The 14,308-nt window shown below is 46.8% G+C and overlaps 1 protein-coding gene across 1 annotated transcript; it reads left to right on the top strand.

The window, feature by feature from the left end:
- The first annotated feature begins 4,576 nt into the window (after positions 1-4,576).
- On the top strand, positions 4,577-13,968 carry NEXMIF (neurite extension and migration factor). The gene is made up of 2 exons (XM_054388807.1): positions 4,577-4,652; positions 9,650-13,968. Exons 1-2 carry the CDS (start codon positions 4,577-4,579, stop codon positions 13,966-13,968), a joined length of 4,395 nt encoding a protein of 1,464 aa, XP_054244782.1.
- The last annotated feature ends 340 nt before the right edge of the window (positions 13,969-14,308 follow it).

Below are 14,308 nucleotides of genomic sequence, written 5' to 3' on the forward strand. Positions count from 1 at the left end.
TGTTTCTGTTCACAGCTGAGTCCTGGCAGATGCCCCTGAACTCTGCTTTGTGCTTCTGCAGAGGAGTTAATGAAGTCCTGCAAGGGCAGGAGCTGGCGTTGTTAGGAAAAGCACTCACAGCATGTTCAGCATCCTTCCTACCACAGATAGACCTGAATTCTTTCCTACTATTACTCCTCTGAATGTAAATATCTCAGAGACATTTACATGGTATTTCTTTTTAAGTATATAATGTTTTCATTCAAAAGTATCATAATTCTTAAAAGACCTGTCAGAGGCTCTGACATGTAATTAATTTCTCTAAAGCTCTATTTTCTGAGAGCTACAACCTCACCCAGAGAACACCTGCGCTTATTCATAACTCTGCAGGGGAAAAAAAAAGCCACATCTTCTTCTTCTTCTTCTTCTCTTTCTTCACCCACTTCTCCACAAAAAGATTTTCCTTCACTTTGGATACTCCCTCTCCATCAAGCCTCATGCTCTGCAACAAATAAAAGTCCTCAGTATGTACAAGCCATGTGGAGACAGGAGCTGGCACGTTGGGTTTGGTCTGGTGACCTTTTGTTTCTTCAGCTTTAAGTCAAAACACTCTTGCAACTTTAATTATGGAACAGTTGTCACTAACCCATGATCTCATCCATCTCATCTCATTCCTGGATGTGTAGGTGGGCTTTCGGTCAGTCTAGGAGGAGGAGTTTATTAAACTTCAACAGTGTGTTGCTGCTGTGCAGAAACTATGAGGGAGGAAAGGTTGCTTAAAGGGGACAATCAAAAGATGGGGACAATTTTTATAGCAGGGCCTGTTGGGACAGGACAAGGAGTGATGGTTTAAACTAAAAGAGGGAGATTTAGGCTGGAGAGAAGGAAGAAACTGTTTGCAGTGAGGTTGGTGGGACTCTGGCCCAGGTTGCCTAGAGAGGTGTTAGATGCCCCATCCCTGGAGCTATTCCAGGTCAGGTTATTTTGGGCTGCTCTGAGCAACCTGCTCTAGCTGAAGATGTCCCTGCTGACTGCAAGGGGATTAGACTAGAGACCTTTAAAGGTCCCTTCCCACCCAAATCATTCTCTCATTATAAAATCCCAGCAGTAATAGGATGATGCCTTCTTTAAAATGCTTGGGATCTTGGTGAGCTCACTCATGCTTTCTGCCTGTGTTAGTGTTTTCTCTCTGGAGATGTTTTGTGTACTGGAAGTGGCAAATTTGCACTATTGGAGAATTATTATTTCTGCTTTTGTTCTGTGTTTTATTCATTGCCAGCCCTTCGTGATTCTGTTAAAACAGGCCACATGGGGCATTTTACCCCCAGTCACTATAAACCAGCTGGGCAAAACTCAGGTGAGCAGAGCCATGCTTGTCCTTCTGAGCTTACCACCAGCTTATCATACTGGTAAAACAAGGATTTGACTGGGAGGTTGAAGCTTTCTACTGGATCAGCTCTTAGCCTTCAGCCTGGTTCCTGTGAGTTAGAGACACTGAGGTGCTGGTGCAGGTCCAGAGAAGGGCTACAAAGCTGATGAAAGGTCAGGAGAACAGGTCTGGTGAGGAGCAGCTGAGGGACCTGGGGTTGTTCAGCCTGGAGGAGTCAAGTCTGCAGAGTCTTCCTGCTCTCTGCAACTATCTGAAAGGAGATTGTAGAGAGGTGGATGTTGGTCTCAACACTCAAGTCACAACTGATAGGATAAGAGGAATTGGCATCAAGTTACACCAGGGGAGGTTGGACATTAGGAAAAACATCTTTACCAAAGGGGTTATCAGAAACTGGCCCAGGCTGCCCAGGAAAGTGGTTGAATCACCATCACTGGACATACTTAAAAGATGTCTAGATATGGTGCTCAAGGATATGGTGCAGTAGTGGTCCTGGTAGAGTAAGATAATGGTTGAACTTGATCTCAGAGGTCATTTCCAGCCATGGTGATTCTGCAGTTCTATGAAACATTGAAGAGTGAGAAGTTCAGTACTATCCTCATTTGGTTGGCATACTTGGCCACCTTGAAATGTTGCCATGATTCTCCTGTGTATATCATGGAACCGTTTAGGTTGGAAAACATCTTTAAGATCAGAGTCCAAACATTAACCAAGCACTGCCAAGTGAGGTGGTCATACTTCAACTACTTTCTAGACTGTGTTTCTGGGAGGACATTTGGCCTGTCCTTTGGAGGACAGCAGGTTCAGACCAAACCAAAACAGGTCCATTTCATGGAGCACAGAAGCTGCTATACACATTGCCACAAGGTGCTGGTCAACCAGCATAGTCAACAAGGTTGAAAATAATTAGGGAATTTAATAGGATAATTTGTGGACATAGGCTCTAAATGATGAAGCTCCTCAGCTGCAGATAGCCCAAAGAAGGTGCAGTGATGGAGCTTCTCCCCTTTTCTTTTGTATCTAGTGGTGACCATGCATGGAGAAGCCTCTCTCAGAGCATCACCTCTGCACTTCAGAAAGATGATGGAGATCATAGTATACAGAAATGTTGATTATAACCTTCTGTACGGTGGAGATGATGGTCCCATCATCCACACTGAGTGAACTGAAAGTGAGCAACAGGTTCAGATCTGTAAAAGTGCCTCACCAAATGTGCCCTCCTCTAACCCTAGCTGGCCAAGGCCAGTTGAAGTGGAAGATCTTTGCATGTTTCTGTTTTATCTGGCAAACTATAAGGGTGTGCAAACCACATCTACCAGGTGACAGTCTGTTGAAGCTCCTTACTCCATTCAGCTTTCCTTTCTTCCAGAGCTTCCTCAGGCAGCAAACAACCCCCCTCGCCAGAAGTCATGCTGGCCCATGTGTGGGACTGGTGGTGGTTCTGTGGTCTCCTGAGAAGCCTCTGGTTCTCATGAGGCTTAAGATATTTTATTAATATTGTCATTAATAGATATTTTTTAAACTTAACTTACTAATATTTCTATTAATTAAGATATATTTAACAGGCAGGAGATGTGATCAAGGAGGCATGAAGTTGTAGACTTAGTGGAAAAGGCAGAGCAGCTTTCACTCTTAGAAGTTAATCTTCTTCCAGTTGCATGGAGATAACTCCCAAGGCCACCTGATCTGTGCCTTCTGTGATGTTTTGAGTCACTCCTGATAGAACACATCAGTGATGCTTCTGCTGGAGCTTTGCTCAACCTCTGTGGGAGCCCAGGGTGGTGGGGAGGGTGTGGGCACTGGTAGAAGAGAAGGGTCTTACTGCAGCAAACCGACTTGGTGTGGTGAGAGCTTTGAAACAGGGATTTGCATCAAAGTTAAAACTCTCAGGGTTGGTTCAAAATTCCTCTGAATATGCAAAGGAACAGAGTTACTGATGCTTGTTATTCTTATCTTGCTCTCGGTGGCACAACATCTTTAAGTTCAGTGAAGGTTTCACTTGCTAAGACGGTTGTAAAGATTCCACGTTAATTAAGAGGACTCCACTGCAAATCTGAATATGAATGAACTGCAGTTGCTGAACCCAGGGCAGAGAATGCAGTGGGAAGATCAGACACTGACGAATGTTGATTTTAAAAAACCACACCAAAACCAAACACACAAAAACCCCCACCAAAAAATCACTGCAAACAATGCTGCAATCTAGTTTCTGTTCTGCGAGAGAGAAAAAGTTGAGTTCCAGTCAACAGAAGGAAAAAAATATAGATTGTGAGTTGAATTTATAGTCAGAGAGGTGGAATTATGTCTGTTGGGACCACTTGTGAGGGTCCATGACCATGGACTCAGCCACATCTCACCCTTTCTTAGGCACACAACTGTTTGAACATGGAGGAGTCTTCAGTGGAGGAAGGGAGAAAATCTAGGCTGGATCTTGTTCTGGGTTTTGTTGCTTTGGAGAAGTACCATCAAATCCAGTCAACCTCAGCTGGTGGCTGTAGAACCAAAATGAAACTTTACCCAGTGGGAACAGGGCAGGTGCTGGTAGGTGTCAGAGGAACAAGGCTTCCAGTGCAGGACCTCTTATGATGAAATGTTTTGCAAAAAGAATGAGATTAGTGGTATTTTTCCCCCAAAAGCCTACTTTTTGTGGAGATTTTCATATCTGCCAGCACTTGGAAGACTGGAGCAGTAGGTGGTAGTTAGGATGAGCTGTTGTCGCTTAGGATATCTACATTCCTCTTCTAACTCCAGAGTTCCTGTTGTCTGAACAACAATCCATCTTGGAGGGGCTTGGAGTAAGTCCTCTCCTCTTCATGCCTTCAGTCATCCATCTGGAGATCACGATGCTTACCTGCTTTTGCAAGTTTGGGTGATGTGAAGGGAGGTGCAGAGCACCAGTCCACCTTCTAAAGAAGGACTTTGGGGAAGGAAATGATGATGTATAGCATTTTAACCTCACCAAAATACATCAGATTTGGCTTTTGGAGATGAAAAGTGAAAATGCAGTAGCCTAAATTGTCTTTGTCCTCTTGAGAAGGGTGAGGGCAGCACTTGAGGCTGTGCCAGGAGATTTTTTTTCTTGTTGTTATTTTTCATTCATGGTTCCATGAGCCGATCTCAGGAATTGTACTGACTGTGGTTATGTTTCTGGAAATGCACAGGTTGGCCAGATGCAGTGGGGCATGGAGTGAACAGAAAGAGGTTAAATTGATGGATGACCAACAAGAGCAGGATTGTGCCTCAGAAGACCAAGAAACTATCCTGATTAATGGGGTGAAAGAAAATGGTAAGGAACTTAATTACAGTACCTGAGGGAGCAGCGACAACTTGCAAGCCAACTTATTTTCCTAATTCTTTCTGTGTGTGTAATTTTGGCTGTTTGCAGGTATCTCTGCCATGTGGAGCAGCAGGGTAAATGGGTATTTGTTGTACAGATGTCAATCCAGTTCTGAATCTACACCTTTTGAGGTCTTACCAAGGGTTGCTTTTGCCCATGCATATGCATGGTTGGAGGTGTTTATGAGCATGAGCAGTTTGAATTACGGATTTTAGGTTGGTTTCCTAGGGGAAAAAGTCACACAAGACTCTATAGCAACTCTGTTGCAATTCTTTCTCTCTCGTTGCAATGATATACAAACCTACTTGAAAAATCTCAGCAAAATTAGACTGAAGGATGCTTAGTACCAACCAACTGGGGAAAGTTAGAGGTTGGGGAGAAGAAACAAACCCAGTTTAGCACCCATGGAAAAGGAAGGTTGGGCTTGTGAACTCAGTATTGCTTTTTCTGTGTTGCCCATCAGTGAGCACATGGAATCCTTGGACTGTAACACCACAGAAGTGCTGCTGGCCACGGTCAGGCTCCTGGGAGCCACTCACTCATTCCAGCTTTCATTGATAGCAGTGGGGATCAGCCCCTTCCAGTAGGCTGCCCAGAGTACCTCATTTTGTCTATTTAATCAATTCCATATTTGCTTTCAAAAGCAATAGGAGTAACTCAGGAGCAATATGTAGGAGTAAAAGTGCTCTGCTGCCTGAAAACCTGACTGAAGTAAATGTATGTCTGAGCATCTCCTCAAGTCACTTGGACTTTGGTCACCACAGTAAGTGTTGTGGTATCCCAGTACTGGGGCAGAGCTTTGCTTTTTATTTCTTCACCATGTTTTTAGGTTTAATTTCATTGTGTTTTACGTTTTGTATTTGCCTATATATCTTAGAGATTTTTTTTCTGTCAGTTTGACCCTGTGTATATCAAAGACTTGGTCCTTTGACATCTTCCATGTTCAGTTCCTTCTGTTTTGAGGGTGATGGAGCATTGGAATGGGCTGCCCAGAGAGGTTGTGGAGTCTCCTTCTCTGGAGACTTTCAAGGCCCATCTGGGTGTCTTCCTGTGCAACCTGATCTAGGCAAACCTGCTTTAGCAGGGGGGGTTGACTACATATCTCCAGAGGACCCTTCCAGTCCTTACCATTCTGTGATTCTGTCATCTCAAAACAAGGTGCATAGAGGCAAATTTTGGTTTTGTTCATTACCAGAAATTTGGAGCAACTTCAGACATGTAGGTGCCCATGAGGACCCCACAATGTGCTGGAGGCAGGAGAAGTGTATGCTTGTGCTTTCCTCTGTGATGTCATTTTGGAGGTGTCCATCTTTTCCAGCCCATCTCCTTCATGGCTACACATGGTAAAGCTGCAGCTGATGACAGCTGCTGGAGATCCAAGGAGATCTTCTAGCCACGGTCTCCTTGTTTATAGGCAGTAAAATCAGCACTTACCTGCTCAGTGAAGATGGGTGATTTCTAGAACCTGATACCACTGCCATGAAATTCAGTTAAACAAGGCTTTTAAAGTGCTTTAATTAAACATATTTGTGTGGGAGTTGCTGCTGAATCCAAAGCACTGAGCCAACAAGTGGCTCTGATGCCACCACCTCCCTGTTGATGGCACTGGGGATGAGGCTGATGCTCTTTGCCTCCTCTTACCAGGTGCTGGCTGAAGTGAATCCAGAGCAGCCCTTGGGTAGCTGCAGTGCCCACTTAGGGACTGTCTCCCTTCAGAGCTGACTGACAGCAGGATGGATCAGTATTTTTTCACCTAGTGTGCTTTTCGGATGGCTGTTGGGTTGTACCAGGGAAGGTGTTGTTGCTTCTCCAGCTTTTTAGTTTTTTAACTGTAGTTTTTTGGAGTGTCATCACCGGCTTGTGCACCTGATTTTAGGATGAGATAAGCCCCAGAAAAATCAAGTTTTGTTATTTCACAGGAGTTAAGTTTACATCCACCAGTATAAACCTAAAGAAACACCCAGAGACAGTTTATCTTATATAACAGCATCTCTACGTGTTCATTGCAGCATCTGAGATTGACTTTCAGTTTCTGCCTCCCCCTTTTTTGACTCACAGACATTCTTCTTTTCTCCTCATATTTCCATGTTTTCTGGCAGTTTCAAGCTCATTTTTCTTTTCCTTCTGGAGTGGAACTGCACTAGTTAATTTGTTTTGGTGCTTAAAGGAAAAAAAGATACCACCTCTGCATTTCTGATATAAAAACTCGTGGGAGGAACTCAAAAATCAGATTTTTTTTTTTAACCCTTTTTGAGGGAAGTGGGTTCATGTGAATCTCATGAGGTTCAACAAGGACAAGTGCAAGATCCTGCATCTGGGTCAGGGTAGTCCCTGGTTTAAGTCTGTGCTGGGGATAAATGGCTGGAGAGCAGCCCTCTGGAGAAGGACTTGGGAGTGCTGGGGGTTGAAAAGCTGCACATGAGCTAGCACTGTGCTCTCCGAGCTGTGTCCTGGCCTGATCCCCAGTAGTGTGGGCAGCAGGTGGAGAGAGGAGATTCTGCCCTTCTGCTCTGCTCTGCTCGGTTCTGCTCTGCTCTGCTGAGACCCCACATGAAGTGCTGGGTCCAGCTCTGGAGTCCTTAGTTCAAGACAGACAGGGAACTACTGGAGAGAGTCCACTGGATGACATGAAGATGCTGAGGGGCCTGGAGCATCTGTGTGAGGAGGAAAGGCTGAGAGACCTGGGGCTGTTCAGCCTGGAGAAGAGCAGCCTGAGAGGGGAACCAAAGGGTGGGGTCAATAGGATCAAGGTCAAGAGCCTTATCAGTGGTGCCCAATGACAGGACAAGGGGCAACATGGACAAACTGGAACCCAGGAAGTTCCATCTGGACGTGAGGAGAAGCTTTGCTGCAGGGAGTGCCAGAATCCTGGAGCAGGCTGCCCAGAGAGGTTGTGGAATCTTCTTGTTTGGAGAGTTTCTAAACCCAGCTGGACATTGTGATCCTGGGCAGGCTGCTGTGGGTCACCCTGCTTTAGCAGGGAGATTGGACTAGATGATCTCCAGAGGTCCTTTCCAACCCTCACCATTCTATGCAGGAGGAAACTTGCTTTGAAAAATACCCAACTTGCTGCAGAGGGTCACAGGAGCCATGTAGGTGTCAGATCCCTTTGGATGCTCCATTTCTTGCTCCACTTGCATTTTAAAACACTTGTTCCTCCTGGGAAAGCCTGCACTGCTTCTGCTCTCCTCCCTCCAACCTTCACTGGAGCCACCAAAGAAGTAATACATGAGCAGCTACAAAAGCCGTGGGCTCAGCTCTGAGTTGGCAGAGGTCTGGGCTGGTGTGAATGCAGACATTGGTGCATTTTTATTAACACAGAGATATCAGAGTGTGTTGGTGGATGAAAAGACACCAGATTTAAATTTCAAGGGTTGTATCGTCCATTGAGCCAGAAGTCAGATAAAAGTATATTCAGAACTTTATTCTGCCATAAAAGAGCAAGATGAGGTAAAAAATACAAAATCCTTAGGTTAAAAAACCCTTACATTATTAAAAGGGCATTTTTTTAGGGAATAGGGAACAATGGCAAAACCCACAATGATTCCAACAATAATTGCTTTAAATTCTGTGTTACTTCCTACATAACTTTGGCATGGAGAGTGACGAAAAGGTTCCTGAGTTTATAAAAGGGTCATAGAATGGTTTGGGTTGGAAGGGAACTTAAAGATTATTTAGTTCTAACCCCCACCATGGGCAGGGACACCTTGCCCTAGACCAGGTTGCTCAAGGCCCTGTCCAACCCAGCCATCCACAATTTCCCTGGGCAACCTGTTCCAGTGCCTCACCACCCTTGCTGTGAAGAGTTTCTTTTTGATACTCAGTCTAAATCTCCCCTCTTTCAACTTCAATCCATTCCACCTCGTTCTATAACAACAAGCCCTTGTAAGAAGTCCTTCCCCAGCTCTGCTTTAGCCCCCTTCAGGTACTGAAACACCTCTCTGTGGAGCTTTCTCTTCTCCAGGCTGAGCAGCCCCAACTCTCTCAGCCTGTCCCCATAGGGGAGGTGCTCCAGCCCTCTGATCATCTTTGTGGCCTCCTCTGGACCTGCTGCAACAGTTCAGTGTACTTTTTGTGTTGAGGGCACCAGAACTGGACACAGCACTCCAGGTGGAGTCTCACCTGGGGCAGCCATAACTTTTGGATTCTCAAGCAGAAATGCAGGTCCAGGTATGTTTAAGCTGCAGACCCTGCAGTGGGGTTTGCTTTGTTTCTTTAAGAATGTTATTTTTCCATTATTTTTTTGAGTGTTAATGGGAATGGTTGTATTAGGCTTGTTTTGGTTTTTAATAACCTTGTCAGATTTGAAAGGCAGTATCCACGTAACGGCGTGTATGAGAGGAGCAAAGAAGGGATGGTTTTGGGGTTATAAATGTAGTCTTGTAACTGTTCCAGCTGGCTGCTCTCTATTCCCTGCATGTTACCCTAAAGAAGGTATACAGGAAGGATGGGGACAATCATCTTAGCCGGGCATGTTGTGGCAGGACAAGGGGTAATGGTTTAAACTAAAAGAGGGAGATTCAGACTAGAGCAAAGGTTGAAAATCTTTACAACGAGGGTGGTGAGATCCTGGGCCAGGTTGCCCAGAGAGGTGGGAGATGCCCCATCCCTGGAACCATTGCAGGTCAGGTTTTTTTGGGGCTCTGAGCAACCTGCTCTAGTTGCAGATGTCCCTGCTGACTGCAGGAGCGTTGGACTGGAAGAGCTTTAAAGAGCCCTTCCTGCCCAAAGCACTCCATGATTCCATGAATTAGATGCAGAAGGGAAGGATTGTGCACTCATGAGAAGGGAGTCTACCACTTCCTGAAAGGGCAGTTGGGAAAAGTCCTCATCAAACCCTAGCAAGAAAGGGTGCAGGTCATCAAGCTGGAGCAGCACTGCCAGCATTGTAAACCCTCTCTCTTGTTCTGTCTTTTCTGCCTCCCTTTTCCCCACCCCTCACCCAGAATCACATGCCCTAGACAGCGATGAGAGGCCTTGCACCACTGCCGAGGCTGCAGTCCCGTTCTCCACCTTGACAACAACTACGAAGGAAAACCACGCATGCCACCGGGCCCTGCCTCAGCTGACTTCAAAGAAGCCCTGCTTGCTGAGCCCCCCATCGCCTCTGAGGCTCACGGATGTCCCTGAGCACACCTCGGACGACTCCTCTGCCCATGCCATCTCCCTCACATCCTGTGTGACAAAGGGCATGAGCTCCTGGTCGCTGCCGGGCGACTGCGAGAAGGCTCCTTTCACCATGATGGAGCCTGGAGGCATGTCGGCCTTGACGGGAGACTGCTTGATGCAACCCAGCCGGACCTGTCTGGGCTGCTTTATTGAATCAAAGGACGGCATTGATGCAGAGCCGGGAATCAGCTTGAAAGTGGGGGATATAAATAGGGATTATGACACCTGTTCGGTCTCTGATATAGGGATTCACTGCATGAGCACAGGAGAAACCATGAGATATGGGGATCAACTGCTTTCAGACCAGCTTTTAAGCTTCCCTATGCATAAATCGAGGGCAGCGGACAAAAGAGATGCAGAGAAATCTGACAGTGATTCAGAGGACCCCACTCAGAAAAATTATTACGAGGGATTATTATTAGACAAATGCAATGGTGAGGAACCTTTACTAACAAATCCCAACCAGGAATGGGGCTATTTTGAGTCTTTCATTAGTGAAAGTAAAATTGAGCTGCTTGACCTCTGCTCCAAAAACGAGCTTTCTGTAAATCTGTTTTCCGAGGAAGACGTGGATAATTACATGTTTGATGATGATGATTCCACCTTGGGAAGCGATGTCTGCTCCCTAAAGATTAGATACGAATCTTTCCAGGACAACGTGCGGGAGAAGACCACCACCCTACAAGAGGACGCCCAGTTCAACTTCTTCCCCAGTGTGTTCAGCAACTGCACCAAAAGGGACAGCAGGAGCACCCTGAAAAGGGGACCCAGTGGTACCACCGACCCTTCTCAATTCAAATCCGAGGAAGGCATCATCTGGGGGGAGGAGGAGGAGGATGGCGAGGAAGAAGATGGTGAGGAGGAGGAGAAAGCTGCCTTAAATAAATCTTTGAACAGCACAGAGGTGGTGCAGTATGTGGGCTCCAAGAGAAGCCACTTCTTGGACTCAGTGAATTCCACGGAGGACTCTGGGGAGTTCAGTGACGACAGCACTTGCACAGAGTCCTCCTACGACGTGCTGCGGGATATCAAGGACTGCAGCCGGTACCTGTCCCGGGACCACTCTGGCTCCTTCATTCAGCAGAACTACGGGTTGAGGGCCAAGAGGAAAGTGCGATACAGCGACGACTACCTATATGATGTGGACTCCATCGAGAATGAGAAGATCCTGGACAAGAAGGAGTGGCTCCCGGATGGGCCCAAGGAAGAAGACGATGACGAGTGGTGCCCCAAGAAACGGCGAAAAGTCTCTCGCAAGGAGCCCCCCGTTATCATCAAGTACATCATCATTAACAGGTTTAAAGGGGAGAAGCATATGCTGGTGAAGCTCAGCAAAGTGGATGCCAACGAGACAACTGTTACCCTAAACGAGGAGCTGCTCAGCAAATACAAGAAGCTGGCCCCACTGAAGGGCTTCTGGCAAGAGAGGCAACAGAGCCGGCTGGATTTGCTCAGATCGTCTCTCTACAACAAGCAGAATTTCTATCTTAACGGCTCAGATGCTTCATTCCTCCCTCACCCACGGAAGCGAAAATGCAAGCTAGCAAACAGGCACCGGATTCAAAGAATTAAAGCCATTGAGCAGTCAGTGAACAAGCTGGGCTCATGCTCCTCAGATCACAAGCAGCCTTGCAGCAGCAAAGAGGACACAGGCCTGAAAGGGCTGCCGGCACTGGCCATCACTACCCCCAGCTGTGCCAACGGCCTCCACATCCATGACATCGCAGGCATCGCCACCATGAAATGCAAACCACAGGACCGGGAGCACAAGGGGACGGAGAGGAAAGTGCTTCGCAGAATCAAATTCAAAAGTGAAGCCAGGTTGAAGTGTAAGAAGATCAAAGCTGCTACCAGTACAGCGGAGGGATCCCCAGCGCTGGAAAACCAGGACTCTGCAGCATGCCTGAAGGATGAAAACATTCCTTGTGCTTCAGACAGCTCCCATCTCCCGGAGTGCCATGAGGATAAGGTTGCTAAAAATTCTCCTTTCCTACCATCCACCTCCTCTTCAGAGAAGCCTCTGCCATCTGCTAATATCACCACCAATGTACCCTTGATCCCTGGAGGGTATCTGCAGACATTGTTAGATGCTTCTGATTTGTCGAGCAACGCCGGTATCTCATACTTCACCCAGCATCCCTCTGAGCAGCAGCAGCAGCAGCACTCACTCCCCAGCATCGTCCCAGCAGAAAAGCCCTTCCCAGCTCTGCAGCCAGCACAGAGCTGCGTCCTCTCCCCACCCTCGGAATCAGAGCTGCAACAGTCACCAGGACACTTGGAGATGGAGCAGAGCAGCTTTGGAAGCATGTGGTCAGCCAGCAAAGCCACCGGCAGCAACTGCCAGGACTTCCCCAGTGACATGCAGGATGCAGCTGGGCTTCCGAGCGAGTTCGGCAGTAGTGGTGGTGGTGGTGAGGGGGGTGCAGATGGCCTCCCCACCTCTGGATACACTCAAGTCAATCTGAATAGCAGCAAATTGCTATACCAAAAAAATTACATGCTGGAGAGCCAACAAGTGCAGTCTGATGATTCTTATCAGTCATGTCACTTCAATAATGGAGAGGGGCGCTTCCATTTCCAGCGAGGCACACTGAGTACGGACGATGGCAGGCTCATTAGTTTTGATTCAGTGGGTTCATTGTCAGTTAGTTCTAGCAATTACAGTTCTTTAAGTTTAAAGTCTTGTGAAAAGGATGGCGAGGATGATATTAATGATGATTTCTTGGCCCACTGCAGTCCCAAGCTAGTGATCCAGCAGAGCATAGATGAAATCACCCCTTTGAAGGAGTCCACGGACCTTTTAGATATTTCCAACTTCACACCTGACAAGTTCCGCCAGTCATCGCTTTCTGAGATGTCCCCTCCAGACACTCCCAACCTGTCCCCACAGATAGCTGGCTCCGATACCAAGCCTCTGGGCACACTGAAGGGCTTTCAGGAGAGCCCCCAGGCTGCCCTCAACAACTCTGAGAAGGTCAAGTGGAACTGTGGGGTCCTGCAGTCTGAAGATCAGGCAGATAATGGGTTTGCTTTAAATAATCACCAGTTCCAGTTCCATATGTTCAACGATGAAGATTCTGTCAGCCTTCTCGAAAAGAGTCCATGCTTGTCAACATTTAATGAGCCATCTGGTCAAATTAGCACCAATAGCAAAGTGTCAAAATCGAAGAGGAAAAGTTCATCCAGCAAGAATGTGGGTACAAACCAAAGCTCTTCCCAGAAAGCCACCCGGAAAAAATCACCCAAAACTAACAAAGGAGCTGATAAGCCGCAAGGGAAAAACTCCAGGCAGGCACCCAAATCCACCAGGAAAGGGAAAAACGCAGCAGGGGTCAACGGTGAAAAGGCACCAGCCATTGGTGGCAGGGTGGTTAACCAGCTGAGCAACGTGGCCGCCAGCACCAAAGGCCTCACTGAGAGCACTCAGCATTGCAGCCCAGCTGGGGTGAAGCTGGGCAAGCACAATGGGCTCTCCGGAGAGTGGGCACTGGGAAAAGAGGGTGGTACAGGCTGGTCAGAACCCAGCCTGGGCAACACTACCAGCCTTCTGGATGATGATCAGAGGGAGTTTGAGGAACCTTCCAACATACTGTCCAACATCGCATCGGGAATGGCAGATGTCCAGAGGTTCATGATGGCCTCCATCGAACCCTTGTGGGGACCTGTTGGCCACAACAGCGTTCCAGACATATTCCGGTCACCAGAGTCCAACAGCCTGAAACTGAAAACTCTTAAAATTTTGGCAGGGACATCCCAAGAGTCAAAGAAGAAGGCAAACGGCAGCTCGCCAGCAATGGCCAAGAACCACAAGTCAAACAACAAGGGCTCAAGCAAAAATGGCAAAGGGGCAACCTGCGATCCTGCTCGCCCCAACTGCTCAGCTGGGTACACCACGGACCTTCCCGCTCCCTTTTTTGATAAAAACTTTAGTAACCTGAGCACTTTAGGCAATAATGGACCTACCCATAAAAAACTCTACCGTCACAAATCCAGTTCGAAATCGCTGAGGGATGAGAACTGTAAGATCAAGCGGACGGACCGCGAACAGCCCCACAAGGACCCTCCCGTGACAGCTGCTTTTGAGAAACTGAGGTAATGCTGCACCAAACTGGCTGGAATGCCCCTTTAACCTCCCTCCCACCTGCTAAGCCTGCTGTTCCTCAGTTTTTTTCCTTCCTGAAAGCAAAAGTTGCATGAAAAAAAAACAAAAACCGAAAAACAAACACACACACACACAAAAAAAAAAAACACAAAAAAATGAAAACAAAAAAATACAAAACAAACAAACAAAAAAAACAAACCAAGACGTTCCCTTTTTACAGTTTTGGTTTTGGGATTGGATTTTTTTTTTGTTTGGTTTCCTTTTTTTTTCCTTTTCCTTTTTTTTAAGTGCATGAAAATACTTCTTACTTGCAAGCTACCTAAAAGAATCACCA

This window comes from Indicator indicator, chromosome 17, assembly GCF_027791375.1.
Source record: "Indicator indicator isolate 239-I01 chromosome 17, UM_Iind_1.1, whole genome shotgun sequence".
NCBI classification, from domain to species: Eukaryota; Metazoa; Chordata; class Aves; order Piciformes; family Indicatoridae; genus Indicator; species Indicator indicator.